This window comes from Anolis sagrei, chromosome 6 (assembly GCF_037176765.1).
Source record: "Anolis sagrei isolate rAnoSag1 chromosome 6, rAnoSag1.mat, whole genome shotgun sequence".
NCBI lineage: Eukaryota > Metazoa > Chordata > Lepidosauria > Squamata > Dactyloidae > Anolis > Anolis sagrei.
Window position 1 is genome coordinate 93534331 of NC_090026.1, and position 24035 is coordinate 93558365.

The 24035-nt window shown below is 38.1% G+C and overlaps 1 protein-coding gene across 1 annotated transcript in view; it reads left to right on the forward strand.

Moving 5' to 3' along the window:
- RAPGEF5 (Rap guanine nucleotide exchange factor 5) overlaps positions 1 to 24035 on the forward strand; it is a 179100-nt gene that overhangs the window by 148647 nt on the left and 6418 nt on the right. Inside the window, exons 15-24 of the mRNA XM_060782104.2 lie at positions 1039 to 1069; positions 1755 to 1833; positions 2988 to 3137; positions 5573 to 5670; positions 6681 to 6803; positions 8141 to 8319; positions 13546 to 13636; positions 15461 to 15511; positions 15790 to 15877; positions 22090 to 22154. Coding sequence (XP_060638087.2) covers positions 1039 to 1069; positions 1755 to 1833; positions 2988 to 3137; positions 5573 to 5670; positions 6681 to 6803; positions 8141 to 8319; positions 13546 to 13636; positions 15461 to 15511; positions 15790 to 15877; positions 22090 to 22154 — 955 coding nt within the window. The remainder of the gene's footprint in view (positions 1 to 1038; positions 1070 to 1754; positions 1834 to 2987; positions 3138 to 5572; positions 5671 to 6680; positions 6804 to 8140; positions 8320 to 13545; positions 13637 to 15460; positions 15512 to 15789; positions 15878 to 22089; positions 22155 to 24035) is intronic.

Here is a 24035-nt window from a genome sequence, read left to right on the forward strand (position 1 = left end):
TTACAACATACACAGATAGGTAAACATTAAATGCCTTTAATTCAGTAGAATATCAATGACACACAAATATACAGAACAAAGGTAAAGGCTTCCCCTTTCATCTCTGGCTTTCTGGAGACAGTGCTCAACTCTGTCCATGGGGAGGTGTGTTATTCCATTTCCAAGCTGAGGAGCCTGTTGTCTGTAGACACCTTCCCACAGATTACCTACCTGCTGAAAAGGTACCTCTTGATCTACTCACATTTATGTGTTTCCAAACTGCTAGGTTTGCAGGAGCTAGGGCTAACAGTGGGAGATCACCCCGACCCATGGCTTCAAACTGCCAACCTTTGTTGAAAGGAGATAGCTGCTTGATAACCATTAACCACTAAGGTCATATTCCTCATTATTTTTTTTAATTCTCTTGTAACTCTACTAGTGGTTCCTAAACTTTTGTGCAGTGCTGCTTCTTTGTTTCATCCACACATCAGTCCTTCTGATTTATTTCCTTTTTCTTTCACCATCCACAATTACATAGTTTTGTTGTTGTGTGCCTTCAAGTTGTTTCTAGATTGATTTGGAAGGCAACGCAAAATGGCAAACTGTTTTAATGTATCTATAATTGTTTTTAATGTACGTTAATTGTATATTATGCTTGTTTTATTGTTTGGCACTGAATGGTGCTTGTTGGTAGCCATCCTGAGTCCCTCTTCGGAGGCAAGAAGGATGGGATAGAAATGTTCCTAATAAATAAATAAATAACCATTTCTGCTTGATAGCAACAATTGCTCTTTCAGGGCGAGAGCTGATACAATGCATTGCTGGATTACCTACAATTGAGGTCACTTCTAGTGTCATGTTCAGCCACACTTCTAAGACTGCAACCCAATACATATATTAGAATATATTCCATTGAATACAGTGGGAATTGTTTCCCAAGAAACACATATAGCACCAGTCTACACTTGTTTTTTGGATATAATGTCATCTCCTCTCTGTACCTATTACATTTAGAGTGTTTTGGGTGACAGAAAGTAATACATTGTCTTTTTATTTCAGCACTGTTGATGAATATTCACCTCACAGAAAGGCAAGTAACCATAAAACAAAACCTGGGTTAGGCTGATAGCATTGCTACAACTGTTCTTTCTTGTCACTGTAGCTCCCTTTCAAGCCTCATAAAACTAACCCAAAGTGTCTGTGCCATTATTAGTATTTAATAGGTATGCTCTGAGATGCCAGGATCCCATAGAAATCAATCAGCATATCATTGTCAATCTAGTTAGACAGCTTCGAATTCAAGTAGACTTGGTTGAACAAATCTGGGCAGAGATGTTAATTGCAAATGTCAAGTACTCAGTTGGAGTGAAGGATGTTGGATAGTGACAAGAAAGAAAGAGACAGCATATATACAAGTAATGCAGAGGAAATGGTTCCTTAAAATTTCGACGCAAATGTCTTGCCTTAAAAATGTAGGTTGTGATTTTTTTTAAATAACTAAATTAAAGCACATTGGTACACTAACCTTTAAAATATAGGATGCAGGTACACAGATACAAGAAAATAGGATAGAAGTAATTTTTTTACAGAACGTATTTACAGTTGTTTTTCATGTCTACTCTATGCGCTATCTGTTTTATCCTCAAATACAACTCCCCAGTTGGTTTCCTTTCCATTTTCTTTTTCAACCTATGCAACAATTTGAGAGGGCAGGAGGAAATACTTATTTTATATTCGTTAGCTAATGAATTGCATTTACTGTTTCTTTCCCATAGCATAAAGCCATTTTGCATCAGTTCAGCCTAAAGGAGAACTGGCTTCAGAACAGAGGGACTGTGACTGAAACAGAAGAAGGTAAGAAAATAATACTTGTATTACCTATTAATCTGTGTGTTCATATTGGAAATAATACAAATAATAATAAAATGGCGGGTAGTTGCACTAATGCAAGCATGGGCAAACTTGGGCCCTCCAGGAATTGTGAGAGTTGGTGTCCAAAACACCTGGAGGGCCCAAGTTTGCCCATGCCTGTGTCTAGTAGCTATTAGCTGTCTTCTTTGAAGAAGGGTAACCATCATGTATGCATGTATGGCATATTTATTGTATCAGAAGTGAACCAAGGGTACAGTTGTAATGTATTTAAAAACACAAAAAAAGTTGAAAAACTTGGCATTGTGCTAAATGTCCTTTGATCAGTAGCTGGCTACTTGGAGTGCCTCTGGTATTGCTATAAGAAGCTCCTGCATTGTGCATGTGGCAGGGCTCAGACTGCATTGTAATAGGTGGTCTGTGGTTTGCTTTTCTCTGCACTCCTATGTCATGGACTCCACATTGTGGCCCCATTTCTTAAGGTTGGCTCTGCACCTCGTGGTGCCAGAGCACAGTCTGTTCAGTACCTTCCAAGTTGCCCAGTCTTCTGTGCGCCCGGCAGGGAGTCTCTCATCCAGTATCAACCATGGGTTGAGGTTCTGGGTTTTAGGCTGCCACTTTTGGACTCTCGCTTGCTGAGGTGTTCCTTTAAATATCCCTATCTATATAAATAAAAATGTAATGTTCATTTTTGGGATTAACATAACTCAAAAACCACTGGACAAAAAGAAAACAAATTTGGACACAATACACCTATCAGGCCAACAAGTGACCATCACTCATTAAAACATTGGAAAACATAGCAGAAGGGACTTAAAAAGCCAAAAATTAAAAAATACATTACAATGCATGCACAAAACCACATACATACACATATATACAGACATACATACACAAAACAAATATACACAGACTGGGCCACAGCAACGCGTGGCAGAGGACGGCTAGTAGATCTTAAAAAGCTATTTCTTGTATGTACGGCATACCAACTGTACTTTGGAATCTGAAAATATTAAGAGTATATTGCTATGCTTATATTTTTCTGTTAGAAAAAAATGTGCCAGGTCTATGCAGACCTTTCAGACTTCAGTAAAGTTTAGCTCCTTCTTTTGATGGCATTCCCTCTTCTCCTTTTGCAGTTTTTTGCCGCGTGTATATAACAGAACATTCTTATGTCAGCGTAAAAACTAAAGTATCCACTTCAGCGCAGGAGATCTTGAAAATAGTGGCAGAAAAGCTCCAGTGTTCGCAGGAAGACTTGGCTCTAGTGGCGCTTTCGTTCTCTGGAGGTAAATGGTTTTCGGCTATCTCTGTTTCCCACTTTCTTCCTCTCCTTCTGAATCTTATCTATTAGAGAAAGGCTGGCATTTTGTAGTGCGAGGAGGAGAGGGCCGTTCTCTTACAGACCCGCAGCTGGAAGGCCGAGCTCCAAGAAGAAGCCGCTAAGCAGAGCAGTTTCCATGACAACCTCTAAATCTTTAGTACTGTTGGATAATGCGTTTCCACTTCAGGTCTGGATCGTGAGGGACTTTTCCTGTTGCAAGGCTTGCCACCACAGATATGCCACCCACCTCATAATTTTAAAATAAGCTGTGAAGCTAATTGAAGATACATTTGACTATATCTGTCACATATCAAGGCAACCAGATAGGATCACTAGAATATATATATATATATATATATATATATATATATATATATATATATTCTGTCAAATTGGAGGAAATGGAAGTAATGCCTCTTTCAGTATAAAAGACTCTTAGTCAGGAACTTGTATACTATTTTATAGTTTTTAAATCTTTGATTATAAACTAAATAAAATGCAATGCTCAGTCTCCTGTCTCTTTGTAATGCAGTGCTTCTGCTCTTGATCTCTTTGAACTGCCTGATCTCATTTTTTATTGTAACACTGTGAGAGTCTCAAGAATGCTGTTTTATTTCATCAAAATATTAAACAAGGAGAAAACGGTTGTGGCAGAAATTCTGCTGGGATACTATGCTGAAATAACTATTTCAGCATATATGGAGGTGCTGTGGGATGGATGAAAAAGGCTCTGAGTAGAGCAAAGATGAAGCCAAGGTTATTATCATCAGCAGGGAAGCCTGCTGGCATTCAGTGGCCCATTTCTCCAATGCCTGGCTTTGGGGAAGGGATTATTTGTATCTCCTTATAGCCTGGGGGTCTGTGGAGGCTAGGTTGGACAGGTACATTTCTACATGTGCCAGAAATGGCAGTGCTGATCCAGAGTAGGTTACTCCAGATTGGTGCCATTGACACCCGCATTGCCAGCCACTAAGCCATCTCAGAGGCTGGCAGGTGTCCATACTGTGGCTGAATGACATCCATATGACCCAGCAGTGTTTGTCGTGCCTCATGGAGACCCTCACTGTTTACCCCTAGATGAGCCCTTTTTAGTTATAGGGATTAATATTTTATCTACAATTTCTGGGGGTCAGTCTAGACAGCCTCTTTGCATTTGAAGCCTGTCGGCCTATCCCTTTAAGAATCCCCTCAGGGGCGGAGCCCCAGACAAGGCACTTCCGGTTCTTGGAAGAGTCCGCCTTTTCGTGACTGGAAGGTGAAGAGAGAGGAAGGCTGGAAGGTCTACAGAATAGCAAATCCAGTTGGAGTTAAATTTTGAGACCATCTTAGAGACAGTTGAACACTATACATGAAAGAGATAAGAAGAAGAAATAAAGATTCAAGATCCTTAGTTTGGCCAGAACTGTGTCTATCTCTCAAAGACTTTACCTCTCCTCATAAAGACTTTGTCATAAGATTCAGGAGAAGAGAAAGTCTAAACTTCTTGTCAGTTAATAAATTCTTGTTTGATTCAACTATATAGTTTCTGATCTGCTCCCTGCACAGCCAGTTCATCTTCCAAGTGGTTAAGACAGCATGGGGGGTGAACTGGTTTTGCACTGCTGGACCACCACCCTTACCTTCCCCGTGTCAATCTGATCTTCACAGTGACTACCAGACACAAAAATAGTAGTAGTCACCACTCAGTGCCTGTAGTGACAATAGCTGAAGTGACAAATTGCTCTCTCTTTTCCACCCTCCCTTCTCTCATCCCTTTGTTGCCCTGGCTATCATCACTATAGCAGCAATCTCTGTCATTTTCATGATAGATGGTTGCTGCTAAGGCCAGAATATGGGGGAAGGAAAGTGCCATCCCCTGTCCCCATGCTGCTCGAGCCCAGGGAAAGCAGGGTGGCAGTGTGAACAACTGCAACCACTTCTGAATAGGAAACAGCCCAACTGTTTATATTGGCCAAAACCACAGATGAATTCCAGGGCTTCAGGGAAGCTTTGGACTATTTTTTAAACATGGGACAATGTTGCATTTAGCAGTCTTCTCCCATGTTAAAGTGAATGGAGCCCATGTGTTGTGTTGATGCCATGCAGTCCATTCCTTCTCTAGGTAGGCAGTGCTTATCTATACCAGTAGAAGAAAGAAGATGAAATGAGTAAGATTAGGTGTTAATAGATCTCCAGGAGACCTGATGGCTTCAGAAATTGGATAGTAACTATAGATTAAGTAACGTTTGATTTTTAAACTATTTATTTATTTACTTACTTACTTATTTACTTCCTGTATTTGTATACCGCCTTTCTCAGCCCTCAGGTGATTCAAGGGCAAAATTCAATGCCCACAATACTATAAATACAATTTAAAACATTAACATAAAAACATTAACATATTTTTCTGTGTTGTTTTAGAAAAACATGAGTTACAACCAAATGACCATGCCATTTCCAAATCCCTTGAGTTATCTGCTCGCATGTTTGTGTTTCGAAAGGATCTGACAGATACTCTGGTAAGTATGCGTGTTATGAATTCTACAGATTTTTGCTCCATCTGAAAAGCCTAGAGGGGCACAAATTGCTAAAATGACACTGTAACCTATATTTGGTTCTTTGTATCATCATTTTATCTCACCAAGCATCAGCATGAACAAATGATGTACATCTTCAACTATGTAGTCCTGGCAAACGAAGATGAATAATTATTGTAGCATTTTCCTTTGAACATCTCAAAATGTTCCGGAGGATTATTTTTTTGTGTGTGTATAAAAATATGTAAAGGTTTCTGTGCAAAATCCACATTTCCTGTGTGGAAAACATATAACTTCATTGCATTTTCAACAAAATGTATCTGCATAAATATCTCTAGTACTTCTAAATTATTTTGTAGCCTATTAAAACTATGATCCTATGCATGCTTACCTAGGAATACATACATTTTAGGTTAATGGGATCTATAGGATAGCTTGGACTGGAAGATTATTTTTTGTTTGAATAATATACAAAATTCATTTCATTTTCTATAGAATTATAACTCTCTGATGAGACTGAAGCAAAATTAATAGACTGTTAAATAGTACTGTTGCACTTTCTAATAATGTATTAAGATGCTTTATATCTTTGGAAGCATAATTTTTCATTTTTCATTTCTGCTTGTCAAGTGTATTTGGAACAAGCAACTTTTATCATAGAATTGACAGTTTTATGAAGTGTGTAAATGAAGGCACATTGAGCACATGCATTGGAAAAACCATGAACCGTTTGAGAAGTTAATTTTATTATGGTTTTTGCTGTTGTGGTTTTGGTTGATGCCTTTAAAAAAATAATTGATCTTTGAGTGGTGGTGTTCCCTAAGGTAACAAGAATGCATTGATTCATTTTAATAATGAAACTATTTCAGTCTTGAGAGGCCATAATTCTTTCATGACAAAAATGCTAGAGAAAGTAAGTTACTTAGCTTTATGGCTGATATTCAGTTGTACATGACTCTTTGGGATCTCTTTCCATCTGTCCATTGGTTTAGAATCCTTTTGCTGAAAATGATGAAACTCAGCAACGTTCAGTGAGGATTCTGGGAATTAACACTTGGGACCTTGCTCTGGAGTTAACAAATTTTGACTGGAATCTTTTCAACTTGGTTCATGAGGTGAGGTGAACTGACTACATATGCTTACTCTTAAGTTTTGTTCAGTAGTACTCTCTTTGAATTTGGGCTGATTTTGATATAATGTACTAGCATATGGTACATTTGCTGGCAGAAGGTAGATTTAAGAAGTGGTGATTACTTCCTCTGCACAACCTTCACACATCTTCTTTTGGAGGGTTGAAAAACCTTCCAGGTTTGGGATTTATGTGGTATGGTGGGCTGCAGGGAATGAAAGCAAGTGTAATGTCTGGTGTACATAGATATACTCAGTTGTATCTGCAGATGTACCCAATGGGATCCTATTCTAGACTTCTGTTTAGAATGAAATGCATGCCAACATTTATGTTAGAATTGATGGGTGGAATGAAGAATTAGTCATGCTTAGAATGGAATCATTGTAATCTGTTGTAAATATGGATACATTTGTACTCAACCCAATTGTGTAAGTGAAAAGGAATGAATGAATGTGTATAAAATGACCAAAATAATCCAAAAAACCTGAGTCAGTGCTAGAAATGTGTTGTGCTGCATCTTATTTTGGGCTCTTGAAGTGAGGTCTGTGGCCATTTTTAATAGAGTCTTCATGTATACATTTCATGAGGCTTTGCCGTCTGACTGCAAGCCTTTTGCTGTTTGCAGAGAGATTACAGAAAAGTCCTATTAAAAATGGCCGTCACCACTCTACTTCAAGGGTTTAGATGGTTGCAGCTAAATGTAGTGTGGGGTGAAAGAGAAGGTGAGGAAGAAGGGAAGAAGAGGGGGTTGCATTTATTTCTCTGGTTGGACAAGGGAGGGATAATGGGATGGGAGCATGTTTTTCTTCTTATGTATATTCATTTCTCTATCTTTTTTTGTAGATAAGTAAACATTTTAATTTACACCCACTGTATAGCCTATAAAATGGATTCCTTGCCTTTAGCTCTTTCTAAGTATGATCCCTCTATACATTTTTAAAAGGAGAAGAAAATATATGTTTGTCACATGCTCCTAAGTTTTATCATTAACTCATTCACTGGTCATAGCAAAATACAAAATATTGGCTCTCAAGTCTGTCCTTGATTTGTGCATGAGGTTGACTTCTACATGAATATAGACGGCAATAGATGCCAATTCAGAAACAAAATATTCTTGATTTTTTCATAGCTGCAACTAGAGCAGTAATTGCTGATAAATGCCCCAAATTACTTGTTATTATGAACTCTTTCTGAATGGCTTGAGGTATCTTCATAAATTATTTAAAAAGAGATGTCTGACCAAGTATCAACAGTTACAATTTTTAGATAGTTAAATACTTATTTGCATTTTAGAGGCCTAATTACTCTTTAACTGTCTTCCAGCAAGAGCTGATATACTTCACCTTCAGCAGGCAGGGCAGTGGGGAAAACACTGTGAATCTTAGTCTTCTCCTTCAAAGATGCAATGAAGTTCAACTCTGGGTTGCCACAGAAATATTGCTCTGCAACCAGCTCTGTAAACGTGTACAGCTTGTGAAAAAGTTCATTAAAATTGCTGCTCAGTAAGTAAAACAACAGCTCCATGAATGTTGCCACAAAGCTACGTTGTTGAAAATATTTAATATTTTCAAAATGCATTTGGAAGACAGTAAAAGAAAATATATTGTTATACCACATGTTTTGTTTGCCTTGTAAGGTTCATATTATACTGTATATAGCAAGCAACTAGAACACTGGTTCCCAGCCTGTGGTCCATGGCCCGGCAACGGTCCCCAAGAACTAAAATATGGTCCGTGGCCTCATTGTTACTACACCGTTGCAATGAGAGTGACTGGCCTTGCAAAACCCTTTTATAGTGCCAAGGCAATGGGGATATCGGGAGGGGAGAGGCTGACTACTCACAAAAGGCACAACAACAAGCCTCCTGACTACTTCTCTTCCTCCCTTGAGCGGAGCCATTCCATGTGGCGCCTGGAAGAAGGGGCACCTTGGTGTCTTCATTTTTAAACCTGTTCCTGGGATTATTTGGGGTGCTGATTCAGAAAATTGCATTGGATAGGCCACATCAGCACTAGATTATTAAATAAGGTTTCCTGTGGGCGGGCAGATGGCAACTACTGGATGCCATATGTTCTGTATCAGAAACTAGAGCTGATGTGGTCTACCCAATGCAATTTTCTGAATCAGCACCCCAAATCGAATCTAAAGTTGACCAAAAACCGATTCGTAACCCCTTTGGTACTAATGTTGGAGAGGTCCCTGATCAAAATGATCTCCGATCAAAAAAAGGTTGGGAACCACTGAACTAGAACAACAATATATTTTATCAGTCTAAATGAATTTAGGCCAGAAGTTGGATAAAAAGCCTCTTCTCATTAAAGCATTATTAATAAATAAAATGCATTTGTTGAATTATATTCCCTGCTGCCAAGATCTATTAATAATCTGTTTCAGCATAGTACTTAAAAATTATTGAATGTTCTGTCATCAAAAGTAAAATCTGTCATGGAGAGCCTTCTGATAAATCACTCAGAAATGCAATTGTCTGTGAACATGCCACTGAGCAGCACATTCATTTCCATATTTATCAAATAGGAAGTTTGATTCATTTGCATACAGATTTTGTAGAGTGCTATATTACATTATTTCATATCTCAATTATTTAAAAAAAATAAATGATAATAGATGGATAGAGTTTGTCTGGTGAAAGTAGAAATTCCTTGTTAGCTTAGTCTCTTAGGGAAGAGGTCAGTTGTCAGCCAGATGATGAAGCATGCTTGCATTTTCTCTGTGTTTTATTCAGAGTATTCCATATATTTCTAATATATTAAGAATATAAATGTAGGCATTAATACATAATTAATAATTCATTCAGGTTGTAATATTGATGTTGTTCATTAATGTTATAGAAACTGATGCAATAAAATTTTCATTGGGAATGCACATATCTCATGTTCACTTTCACACTGTTTAAAATAATAATAAATAATTAGCAAGAGGTCCAGATACTAAAAGTTATGAAAATACAATATTGACAGTTATCCTGTACCAGTTTATGTGCTTCACTTAAAATGTTTTAAGCATACCTTCTATTATGGAAGTACATATTACATTTACACCCTTTCCCTGGACGGTGTTGAAGTGTATAGTATGAACAAATATTTGAAGTAGAAATGTAGATCTCAATAGCTTATTGCTAGAATTAAACCTTGTAGGTAAGCTAAAGTAAATATTTTTTTCAGATGGTCACTTTATGGTTGAATATAATGTTCAAATGAAATTTATTTGACTTATGATACCCATGCAGATTCTTATAAGGTATTGCTACTTCTACAGGAATAGTACTCTTTCTAAGCACACAAACTGAAATTTTATGTTGATAGAAAAGTAATATTATCTCATCAAATGACACTACAGTTGTTAATACAATTGTTGTGTGGACTACTGTCTGCGTCAGTATCAGAAAGACACCTTTTTATAATGCTTGTTATGTGAGTGACTAAGTATATCTAATAACTACTCAACAGAATCTAAAGATTTCATGTTAATTAGATTTTCAGTAAAAATAATCCCTGCATAATATATTGAAAAATGTAGAAAAACAAAATGAAGGGTGATTTAAGGATTGTAAGGGCATGTGCAAGCAACAGTGAGGCAAGATTTAATTTAGATAAACTCCAAGCTGTGCAGCCAGGGAATACTAATTGCAAGGTAAAGAAATAGGGTAAAGGAAGAGGAACAAGATTGTGTATTAATGATCTTTAAGTGTTAATAACGGAGAAATTAAGCGTTAGAAAGAAGAATGCTTCATACTTTCCTCTATGTCTGTGATTCATGTTTAAGAGTGTTAATTACATAAAATAAGGACTGAGTTCTTTTTCGTGCAAGTTTGCCAAACATTTGAACAGTCAGTGAACCAACTGATGCCAAATGGAATGAGGGAGGAAGGGATTTTAGCACCATTTGAAAAGCACTCCAGCAATTTTTGGGAGACCAGTAGACACCCAAAAACTCATTAAATATTTGTATTGGTGGGTTGAAATGGCATTGTGAGAGCCCTGCACTTTATTTCATTATTTACCCCATTAAATGTAAGAATCTGCCAAATTGCTGCTGCCACCATATATGAAACCCTCCACAACCTTACTGCTACCACTCCATGAGAACATTTTCCCTTATCCCCATCTCTACTACCAACATAAAGACATTCTCAAGCTCCACATCTGTGGTCACCACTGAAGGCACCTATTAGATATCCTCAAGGTTCATGTGAAGACTATGCAACTTCTATTCCCACCAACTCTCTGCCCTTTGCTATCCAATACAGACACAGTATCTGAACCCCATACATTTTTCATATTCCCAGAGGCCAAAAGCATGTTACAAAAAAACTTTCTTAACAGAAGTTGAGCAAAGCAGATTAATAATTCAATACATTTAAAGCAAATGATTCACTCTCATTCTCATTCTTTTCTTAAAACTACAAAGTCAGACTTTTAAATCTCACTCATTGATTCCTAAATCTGATTGATTTAACTTCAAGCTTCACTCATTCACCCCACTCACTGCATCAAATTCTCTCAATCCAATTCTCTCAATCCAATCCCCATTCAGAACTTTTCAGTGATTTCACTAATTCATGGATCACCACTCACTCAGCCCTGCCAGCTTCTCACTTGTTTATCTCTATTATTCATTTTTTTTAAAAAAACAACACCAAATTATCTTAATATAAAACATTTTCTACAGAAAAAGTCTATGACATCAGTCATCAACTCCAGCCAGGTTTTTCATATCATGCTATCTTTCTCCCAAAACCAATCTCCTTGGCTCCTGATTGAAACACAACATTTTTGGCTCTTAAAATAATTACAATAACTTATTATAGACTCTTAAAATAAAATATTATTTTAGGAGACAATAATATGTTAACTGCAATTGTTATATCATTTTAAGAGCCAAATGTGTTGGGCTTCAATCAGGAGCCAAGGAGATTATTATTTTAGGAACCAAAGTTAGGTCAATTGTAGCTCAGCTTCTTTAGTTCTTGCCAATGAGCCATGCTACTTTTAGCACTTTCAGGTTCATTTGATAGTTGTTTGGGGAGTGTTCAGTGGGAGTGGTGTATGTGATGGACATGCATACTGTATACCATGAAAGGTTTCTCAGTTCACTTCTAATCAGAGAGGTAAACAAACAGTCATAGTTAGTGTTGGTGTGTGCCCAGTTTGGTTTGGCATGATTCAACAGCACAAGGGTTACCAAAAGTCTACGTTCATAGTAATGTTATAACAATGTCATTATAATTAGATCCATTAAAAGCTCCCAGTGGTGAAATGGGTTAAACCCTTGTGCCAGCAGGACTGCTGACTGAAAGGTCGGCGGTTCGAATCTGGGGAGTGGGGTGAGCTCCCATCTGTCAGCTCCAGCTTCTCATGTGGGGACATGAGAAAAGCTTCCCCTAGGATGGTAAAACATCTGGGCATCCCCTGGGCAATGTTCTTGCAGATGGCCAATTATCTCACACCAGAAGTGACTTGCAGTTTCTCAAGTCGCTCCTTACATGAAATTTCTTTTACATCAAAGTGTTATGCCGTCTTGACTGGTAGAAAAAGAAGTGATCTTAGCCTTATTGGGGAAAATCACTGTGATTTTCAGAGAGCCATAAGAAATTAAAAACTTCTTTTGAATTCCCAAAGTCAGGAATCAGTTGGAGCATGGCAAAGTGCTGCAGTTGTGTGCCTTTGAATTTTTGGCTCCATCTATCATGCTGTCTTACGGTTGACATGGTGTAACAACACATTTCAGCCACTTAAAAAAATTAAATAAAGCAACATATATAACTGGAGGCACCTGTTTTATTTCTTCTTTCAGAAATAGATGCTATCACACATGACTGAAAGGATATTAAAGAGTGCTATGATGGAGAAATGCTATAATTGCACACTTTGGGCACATATTTTTAAAAAGATAAGATGGGGTATTTTAGTGTATACTTGTCATATAATAGGGCAGAGAAGCTGGATGAAAAAAATATTATGGTTGTGACTGGAGGTGCACTTACAGGGAAGAACTACAATAGTAAATTGGTACGGTGGAAGACACACTTTCCCCCGACCTTCCAAAATCTTTCTATTTTGGAGGAGAAAATATAAAAAAATGCAGTTGTGTTACAAGAATGAACCTGGAAAAGAAATCCAGTTCCAACTGACAAAGACAATGTGAGAAATCTCTATAAATAGACGGGTAGCTTTAAAAAAAAGGAAAGAAATAGACATATTTATGGTTTCAAACTTGGGTTTTTAAATGTTCACAGCAGTGGGTGAAAGGGGGACTATGAATAGTTCTCAGTTCAAATTTGTGTGGGCATGGTGGACAATGTGCAAACCCATTTCCATTTTCTCTCAAATGGCACAAAAAAGCACTGGTACAGGCCCATATGCTCCATAGAGATCCCAAAAAGATTGTGAAACTCAATTTTGTATTTAAAAAGCCTAAGAAGTTTTATTTGATCTATGTCTGTCAGTGTATATGTGTCAGAAGCAAATTACTATTTCAACACAAAGGCTGGTTTAATAAAAGTGTTATTCCAGTTGAAGAAATTTAAAAAAATCTTAGGAAACTTTATTGGACTTAAATCAGCACATCTAAATGAGTCACCACAACGAATAACTTTCTATCAATGTTATTATAATTAGATCCGTTAATCTTGTGTATTTCTGCAACTCAGTAATTAAAGATTTTATATTAAAAGGAGCTGAAACCATGTTCTTTTTTTAATTTCTTAGCTGCAAAGCCCAAAGAAACCTGAATTCATTTTTTGCCATTGTTATGGGTCTCAACACTGCATCAGTCAGCCGACTTTCTCAGACATGGGAGGTAATAACAGTATTTCATTATTGTTTTTAATTGGTCGACATTTCTTTTTTGTTATTTTGGATTGTATTTAAACTAAGTAATCCATTAAAAGGATTCACTGAAAACAATGGAATTAAGTCACTCTTAAGTCACTCTTGTGACCTCATCAGACAGGGTGAAATCTGTGTCCTAGGATGCTTTCACCCTATCTAGTGGACAGAGGCTGATGCCAGACATCACACGGCATCGTGTGACTTCTGGCGTAGGCCCCACCCCTAATCGGAATGAACGCATCACCGGATGCTTTCATCCCAACATGGGTGGCTTCTTATATTGTACTGGCTCCCCGCTGCTCCCTCTTTCCTCGCCAGAAGCCAGGCGAAGCAGGATGTTTTGGCTGGCCTTTCTGATAAGGGTTGTTATCATAACTATGTAGCGGGGCTACACCTGGATTTATTTATTTATTATTTATTTCGGGTACTTTTACCCCGCCCTTCTCAACCCCCGAAGGAGGACTCAGGGCGGCTTACAGAAAAGGCACGATTTGATGCCTATACAAAATTACACACAATATACAAAACCATAATTAAAAACAATTACCACAGTTAAAACAATCAACAACCAATACATAACACATAACACATCATATAAAAACATCATATAAAAATCATATAGACTATTCTCGTGTTCAGCACATTGTCCTCACAGCATCCAAGATTTGGATAGGGGGAGTATACAGTGTTCCCTCATTTATTACGGGTCCCTCATTTATCCAGAAGGCGGGATTAGAGTGCCGCTCTGGCAACGGCAACCATTCATAAACTGGGAAGCAAAAACCCACAAAACAGGGAGTCTGCGAAAAGTGAACCGCAAAGTAGCAAGGGAACACTGTATATTTAAATCAGGGCTATTATAACCTTCTAGGAACAGGGGCAAGCAATTGATGTAAAATTTGTAACAATTAATTTAGACAAAGTAAATGATAATTTTAATTGGTAATATATTATACATTGGGCCCTCAGTATCCATAGGAGTTTGGTTCCCTGAAGATAAGAAAAACTGTGGATATCTAAGAATTGGTCCCAGGGTAATAAGTAGCACACTCTGCAATGGTAAAGCCCAAGCATCAGGCACACGTTCCTTCTGCTTCAGCTGCAGTGGTGATTCTGCTCTTTCCTCCTTCCTACAATGAGCCACAGCCCACACATTTCTAGCAGGAAAGAGGAAGAATGAATACCTGGCACTTAGGACATGCTGCTACTGCTGCATACCATCCTTGTCTCTTGGAGAGCAATCTCACTGAGGGATTGACAGGCGAGACAGCAGTGGCAAGACTTGGCAATCGGGACTTTAGCCTCAATCTCTCCTGCACTCCCAGCTCCTGGAAGGCAATCCCACCAAACAGCTGAAGATCAGAACTTCCATAATTACCATCAAACAGGTCTTCCATGTCATCTGGAACACAACTTGTACTTCTTCTTCAAGTATATTGACCTACTATTGCAAACTTAGGTTGTCTCTAATACTTTTTTTGCAAATGCACTGCTAAAACTGCAGCCGTCGAAACAATTATAAGACAAATGGCACAGGGAGGAAAGAAGTTGGAGACAAGTCATGAAACAATGATCATAGAAATTGTGAATGGGGGAATCCCCAAAGACAAAAAGTTTACATCTCTCTTAAGCATTATTCATAATGGGGAATTTGAGTACTAAGAAAAGCAGGCACTGCTAGAGGAAGTAGCTTCTTGATTTTATATTTTACTTGATGTGCCACATATGAGTCACTAAAAGAAATATTAAATATTTCTTTCACATTTATTCCATTTCCCCCCTTATATCACAGAGAATCCCTGGAAAGTTTAAGAAGCTCTTCACTGAACTTGAAAGTCTGACAGTAAGTAGGCTTTCTATGGAAAAAGATCTCCATTTCCCTACTTGTGTCATCTTATTCCTAGCTTCATATCATCTTAAATGGTGCATGTCTTTGTGTGGATTCATCCCAAAACTGAATGAATGCACATTAGTCCTCTTTCCCTGTCTCCCTCATTTTTCAGTGAAACTTTTTATATTTAAATTATGTTAAGCTTATGAATATGTAGTAGAGTTGAACTAGCCCTTCTTAGAAAGTTTACTGGTTTTCTTCATTCTTTTCATTGCAACCAATTTTTACAGGATCCTTCTTTGAATCATAAAGCCTACAGGGATACATTCAAGAAAATGAAGTCTCCAAAAATTCCCTTCATGCCTTTACTCCTGAAAGGTAATACTACTTGCCCATATCAATTCCTTAAATGCAGTTACAGTACAAAGGCTATACCCATGATGATTCATGTGTAGTTTGGTTCGTGACATATTAAAAAGGTTTAGGATTAGAATCTTAGTTACTTAAGAGATAAATGTTTTTTAAGAACTACTCAACACAGTGGATGTAGGTAGGATTGTATATTATTATTATTATTATTATTATTATTATTATATGTTGTTGTTGTTTTGTTAAGAGTTTATTTTATACTAGAACTGTGTACATATTGTGAATGAATATGTGGCGCATGTTGTAGGTCATTGCTAGGTCTTGTACTTGGCTAACCAGGAGGGTCAATTATGGAACCAGGATGTTGTAAAGATGAGAAGGACTAAGTTGCCTTTGTAGAAGCTTTTAATTGAGCTACAGGTTTATTGAGCTGCAAGGTTGTTCGTTTGATCACAATCTATTATAGACACAGTGTTTTGTGTTTTGCCTGAAGAAAATAATTTCCTTGTTCATGTATTTGAATTGCTAGATTTCCAGGTTTAAGTGAAAATTGTACCCTACAGTTGAATGTCATCCTACTGTGCGCACATCAATATATGGTAGCTTTTACTAATAATAACGGCGCTCCATGCAGTCATGCCGGCCACATGACCTTGGAGGCGTCTACGGACAACGCTGGCTCTTCGGCTTAGAAATGGAGATGAGCATCACACCCCAGAGTCAGACATGACTGGACTTAATGTCAGGGGACTACCTTTACCTTTTTACCTTTACTAATAAGAGTCTTTGCATGGGTTCTCTCTTGTTTTCCCCTAATGAACTTGGGATTTAGCAATGTTCTCTGCATGTCTTCTGCTATTGTATCATGTGCCATACTCAATCCTGTTTGTTCTTGTTCTCATATTATTTTCCTCCATGATAGAGGCTAATAATGGGTAGCTCTGTGTGTGCCTCCGATCCAGATGTGTCCAAGGTGCTTTGACATGCCTAAGGTTGTACATTCAGGACAGGCCTGGACAATTCAGTAGAAGTAAGAGGATAAAATTGAAATAGGCTACACTTCTTTGGGCCACATACCCAGGACAGGGCTGAGGGGAGCACTTGGGGAACTTGTCTACAGAATCCTCGGCATTCCTGCTGCAATCCTGAGCACAGAGCTCCCTCTAAGCTCTCCATGGCCACTAGGAAAGCCACCTTTTCTGAGCCCACACACCACCCTGCCCTTTGTACCCTAGTGTTCAATCCTCGGCACTGCAGAGTGGTACACACTGCCCAAAGGAGCCTGAGCTGCCAGGCAGAAGAGGGACAGCCAAACAGCCAGCCAGCTTGACTGCTCAGCATCTCCAGCAGCAACTTTGTAGTTGGGATTAAGCATAGGGATTAAGCATGACAATGGGGGCAGCTGGTGAGGAGCCCCATTTGTAGGCGGGGAAGAGGAGGCACTAGCCTTGCTCTTGATTCTCGCCCGACGAGAGAGGTGGCATTGGCATTGGTCATAGTGTTGTTTTCCAGAGCGTGTTCCATTTGTTAGCTGCCGCATGCCACCTAAAATCCCTTGGGGGACCACATGCAGCCCATGGGCCATATGTTGTGCAAGACTGTCCTAGGATTTCCAGCAATTTGACAGGGCATCACCAAATTGCAGTTTCAGTATTACCACAGAGTATCCTGCTTCCCTCAATAGTTCTGGTTTACTGTATGGTTTTAATAACCCTTTTATTTGTTCTTCCCTAACAGTTTTGGGGGGTTGGAAAAGGCAAGATGTATGTAGATCTTTGTATGATGAGTAAGCATTGGGAAAAAGGAAGAGAAATAAAGGACTGTGGTATAAGGTCATATATTGTAATCACTTCCTTTTCTTATCTTTTTCTCCTTTGGGCAAAGGAATAAAATACAAACACAATGTCCTTAAAAATATAAGATTTCCTTGCAATTTACCAGGACCAGTTTGCAAAGTGATAAAAATTGCTGGATATACAGAGATCTTTTCACCTTAGCTCTAGAGTGCATTCTTTAAAGGGGGTCTGCTGCATTATATTCTCCTTTTGTCTCATCTCATATAAGAATCTAAGCTGTAGCCTATCCCAGAAGTTCTCCGGCAATGTACCTAGACTTTGGCTATAGTCTGAATTCAAAAAACTTACCAAAGTGGAAATATAATTAGAATATAGCATTAAAGCTAGTTGTTATTATCCTAACATGTCATATCATGGTTATTGGTCTCAGGAGGTCTCTGGATTCCATGTGAGTCTGGGTTGCAAAGCAGATTTTGCAAAGCTTTGGTCGGTTTTTTGTGAGTGTTGTCTACTTACAGTAAATCCAGATGCATTTTGTATCATGTGAGTGGCCAGGGAGACATTTAAATATAGCTTTTTATATACTTTACTTCTTCTTCACCAAAGTTTCTGCTCAAGACCTGTCATGAGGAAATGTTGTGGCAGCAGCCCTAGGTAGCAGTGACACTGCTGGTGTGGAATTGTTCTACATGAATAGCCTGATCAATGTGACAGTGCTTTAGAAAATATAGAGATTCCACAGTGCAGAAATGGATATCAGCTGTTGCTGTGCAGTATACTCAAATCATGTTTGACATTGCCCTAAATGCATGAAGCATTTCTGGCAATTTTAGATCTCCCTTTATTATGTTTAACTTCCACCTATTCTTCAAGAATTTACAGATATGCTTAGGATTTAAATGAAGCCTTGCTTCGATGCATTCACCAGAACCATTCTTAGCTTTAGAAAGTTTGCTCTGTGCTACTTACTTTTTAGGTTATAACTTGAGATTATACAGCTTATATTTCTTATGTCTGTCTTGTGTCTATCTGCATCTCAGGAAGTAGATGTACATCTATGAAAGCTTATGCTACCACCTTAATTCTCTCATTCTCTATAGCACTGTTTCTCAACCTGGGGGTAGGGACCCCGGGGGGAGGGTCATGAGGGATTCAGAGGGTCATGAGGGATTCACATATTTCTGATGGTCTTAGGAACCTTTTTGGCAGAGAGGATGAAGATCTCTCCACCTGTCCTCTTCCTTTTTGGTGTTGGTGAACTACAACTCCCAGAATTCAAAAACAGCCCCCCCAACCCCACCAGTATTTAATGTTGGTCATGTAGGTAGTGTGCCAAGTTTGGTGCAGACCCATTGTGGGCTGGGTTCAGAGTTCTCTTTGATTATAGGTGACCTATAAATCCCAAAAACTACAACTCTCAAATGTCAAGGTTTATTTTCCTCAAACTCCACATCTGGGCATATTGAGTATTCTTGCCAAGTTTGGTCCAGATCCATCATTGTTTGAGTCCACAGTGCTGTCTGGAAGTAGGTAAACTACAACTCCAAAACTCAAGGTCAATGCCCACCAAACCCTTCCAGTATTTTCTCTTCGTCATGGGAATTCTGTGTGCCAAGTTGGTTCAACTCCATCATTGGTGGAGTTCAGAATGCTCTTCGATTGTAGGGAAACTATAAATCCCAGCAACTACATCTCCCAAATGACAAAATAAATCCTCCCAACCCCACCAGTATTCAAATTTGGTTGTATTGGGTATTTGTGCCAAATTCCATTGTGTGAATGAAAATACATCCGGAATATCCGATGTTTACATTACGATTCATGACAGTTATGAAATAGCAATTACACTTATGAAATAGCAACAAAAATAATTTTATGGTTGGTGGTCACCACAACATGAAGAACTGTATTAAGGAGTTGCGGCATTAGGAAGGTTGAGAAACACTGCTCTATAATGCTACAAGACCCCTCTGCATACTGATATTTCAGACTAACATGATTCTGTCCTTGAATTGTATCTATTACTGAGTCTGTTCCATAGTTGATTAGCCTTGTGTTGGGACTCCAAAGAAACCTGAGATGGAGAAAGGAGAGAAATTAACATGTCCCAAGTATAAATAAGCGATATGGACTTTCAACAGAAATACGAAATAATGCTTTTTAACTGCAATGTCCTCTTTAAGGTTATAAAATTTCTACAGCAAATCCTGATGTTTTACGATGATGCTTCTGAAAACCTGGCTGATTTTTCAAATATTTAATAAAGCACTGTTTTGCTCATGCAGCGTAGCTCGTATGCAATTTTCTGCTCTACTGAATTTATCTAGCTTCATAGTTGTCAGCAGTGCAGAAAATTTATTTCCTTTTTCCCTCTCCCCCATTTCTCCCCTCTGGAAATGCTTGCAAGGCTCTCAGAGCTATCTTTAAAGAGCAAGCAGAAAAATAACCTGCCCAGGCTTTTTAGTAGAAAACCTTCTTTATTAGCATTGACAGTAACAGTTTCGACTCCTTCATTTGTTTTAGTGATGGGGTTGGTAATAAGAACGCATAGGATCCATTGTGATAGGGGTGCCTTATATGAAATGGTTTTGGGAGTGAAGGCTGAAGAAAGTCTATTAGGAAGGAATTGGGTGAACAGGAGTCAAGGTATCCATCTGTCAGGAGCCAACTCTGAAAGAACTTGAGAAAGCAAAAGCGTTGAAGAGTACATTTGCATTTTATATACAATGGCCTAGCATATTGAAGCTAACACTGGAAGCAGAAGATAAAAGGGGGGAAGGGGAAAACAGGAAGGGGTGATGAATTCATTATGATTAATTCATTTGTGGAAAGAAAAGTGTCTTCTTTACAACTGCATTTTCCAGAGATTCATCATTTACACTGATCTGGGAGCAAAATTTGCAATGTTTACTTTTTTTTGAACTGCTACTGTTGTTGTCATCATGTGCCTTAAAGTCATTACAAACTTATGAATCCTATAAGGTGAACTTACTATGGGATTTTCTGGGCAAGACTCATTCAGAGGAGAGTCTTTGTCTTCTTCTGAGGATGACTTGCCCAGGATCACTCAGAGCAGAAATTTGAACCCTAGTTTCTAGAGCCATAGTTCAACATTCAAATCATGACACCATGCTTCTAGCATCTCCTAGCCATCAGATATACTCAGTACAGGATACAAGGTATTGTAGTCTAATAAAGGTACTGAAAATCTGGTCAGAGGAATGGTGCCATACATGCATGGTCTTAGGATTCAGCTTGAGAATTGCAGGATCATGTAAAGAAAATATTTATACTTTGTATTAACAAAGCTATAACTACAGGTGTCTTCTACTAATGGGCTGGCAAATGGTAGTCTTAGGCTGGATCTACACTGCCCCATATCCCAGGATCTGATCCCAGATTATCTGTTTATCCCAGATATCTGGCAGTGTAGACTAATATAACCCAGTTCAAAGCAGATAATCTGGAATCAGATCCTGGGATATAGGGCAGTGTAGATCTAGCCTAAAATGATATAATCTAACCGACCTGGTTTTACTCATGACTTTCAGGTGCTGATCTCTGTCTTGAGTAAACAATTAACTTGAGTCTCCTTAACGTCATCGTAACTGTGTTTTAGCCTTTGCAGCTCTTATAATACTTTCTCATGGTCAAATTACCAGACTTAATCTACATATGTCACGGATTCATCTTGCTTAAGGATAATTTTATTGTTGGGGACAACTCTATTTCTTTTAGTTTGAATGCTCTACCTTGAATTCTGATTTGGCTAGAAAACCAAGACGTAAATAAAGTTACTAAAGATTAAAGAATGTGGGTGGTGTCAAATAATAACATTCAAATAGTACTACGATGCCCATCTTCTAAAGAATCTGAATTATGTTTGATGGGAGGAACACTCCAATGGGAAATAGCAGATGGTCATGAATTGTGGATTTCAGAGGGAATTATTTTAACAAGTGATATAATAACAAACACATCAATTATACTTATTGAAATGTGGAGCATTTCAGTGAACACAGTTATATCATTTTACAAACAATGAACTTCCAGTGTCTACTCCCATAAAAATGCTTTTTTTAAAAATGGCATGTTTCTGTTTTAATTGAATGTTTATAATTGGCTTGATTGTGTTAATTGTTACTGTGTGTTTTAATGTATTTTGGGGGGGGGGGGGGGCTCTAATTGGCTGCCTGCTGTAAGCCATCCGGAGGTGAGGAGGACAGGATAGAAATGTCCCAAATAAATAAATAAATAAATAAATAAATAAATATAATAAATAAATAATAAAAGTAGACAGGTATCATTCATTTAGATGGAGATCAGTTAACAGTATTAACTAATGTGCTTCATTCCTGTCATCATGTAATCCTACAGTGCATAAAAGTGAAAAAATGTAACTAAAAACATGTGTTTTCTTTTTAGATGTAACATTTATACATGAAGGAAATAAAACATTTCTGGATAACCTTGTTAACTTTGAAAAACTGGTATGTATTGAAAACTATATATTAATGGGGAAGAAGGCTATTGCCATAATGTTAACCCCCTCCTTCCTTTTGTATCCATGTAATGTTATTTCGTTTTCCCCTTGAAAACCATGGTTCAGTCCATGTGTGAGTTTCATTGTGATTCGGTATTAGCAGATTCTTTTGCTTGCTTTGTGGCTTCAAGTAATTTTTGACCTAAGGCAACTGTCATAGGATTTTCTTAGCAAGTTTTCTTAAAAGGGGGTTGTCTTTGCCTTCCTCTGACGCCTAAAACTATTACATCACTCCAACTCTCTGGCAGATTAATTAACTTTATAGTAATACATAATACACTTTATTTGTATTCCCCTCTATCACCCCAAGGGGACTCACAGCATATTACAGTATATACATATATAGGCAAACATTCAATGCCTTTTATACAGTGAGCAATGGCATACAATACACAAACAAGGCAAAGGTTTCTCTTTCTAACTCCAGTGTCTGGAGGCAATGCTCAACTCTGGTCATGAGGTGGTGCTCTTGTTCCATTTTCCCTTCCAAGGAGCCTATTGCCCATAGACATGTTCATGTTTTGCCAGCATGGCTGCAGGGCTCCTTTTACCTTCCTGCTGAGGCAGTACCTATTCATCTACTCACATTACATGTTTTTGTACTGCTAGGCAGGCAGAAAGTAAGGGCTGACATTGGGAGCTCACCCCAACACATGGCTTCGAAGTGTTGACCTTCCGATCAGCAAGCTTTTCTGCAGCTAGCAGTTTAACCTGCCAAACTGCTGCGGACCCTGCTTCAATTAGACCAAGTGTCTAATAGTTCAATGCATCTGAACTGCACCAAATACGAAAAGGCTATTCTTAGTTTGAGTTTATGCATTTGTGTTTGGAAGAGATGAGGAAGTCATTAAATAGACATTTTTGTGTTGCCACTGAAATTTGTTATGAGGCTGACAAAAGGGTTCATTAAATTAAACATTTCCCTGTTCAAATACAGTGTCACCTTTAGCTATTATGTACAAAACCACATGAATATTCTTGAACCCCTCTTTAAAGTATGTGACCTTTGATGAACTGCTTATTATGACTTTATTCTCACACTGTCCTGTTGGCCTTTTTGGTATTTCTGCTGACGAATTAGGGTTTCAATAAGCTTTGTCATTCCCTCCTCATTTTTCTGTTGAATTTAGAAATTAGGAATCTCAACATGTGAATGGAAATAGTATATATTGCAATTGTGGAAACATGGTTTAACAAACAATTTGAAAATATTTATATGAAGTGATTATCAGGTTTCACCTTAAATTGAAATCTGATGTTTGTTGAAGAAACATTTCCACAGAAGAAACATTTCCACAGGACTGTCAGCTATTATATTCAACAGCATTCTTGTAACTCATGTTATTTCTGTGGAATAAACTATTATCATGTTACAGTAAACCAAACATACTTCAATTTGTATTTTTGAAGGCTTTTGTGACCCGAATCACTGGGTTGTTGTAAGTTTTTTGGCCCGAAAAACTGTTCCAGAATGCTTCTGCAACATGGCTAACTTACAACAATGTATACTTCAATTTGGGTTGCTGTGAGTTTTCTGGGCTGTATGGCCATGTTCTGGAACATGGTCATACAGTCCAGAAAACTCACAGCAACCCAGTGATTCTGACCATGAAAGCCTTCGACAACATACTTCAATTTTCTAAGTAATTTTATTTTTTTTAAGATATTAAGCAGTGTTTTACCTCTCCTTTTCTTTCTTTTCCACCAGTGTGCCTTGGCTAAAATTGCAGAATAGGTTGCTTCAGTTTAGTTATTCTGGAAAGTTAAATGGTTTTGGTCCAATTGATTGCACCCACTGCTTAGATTGCGACTGTGATCAAATAATAAT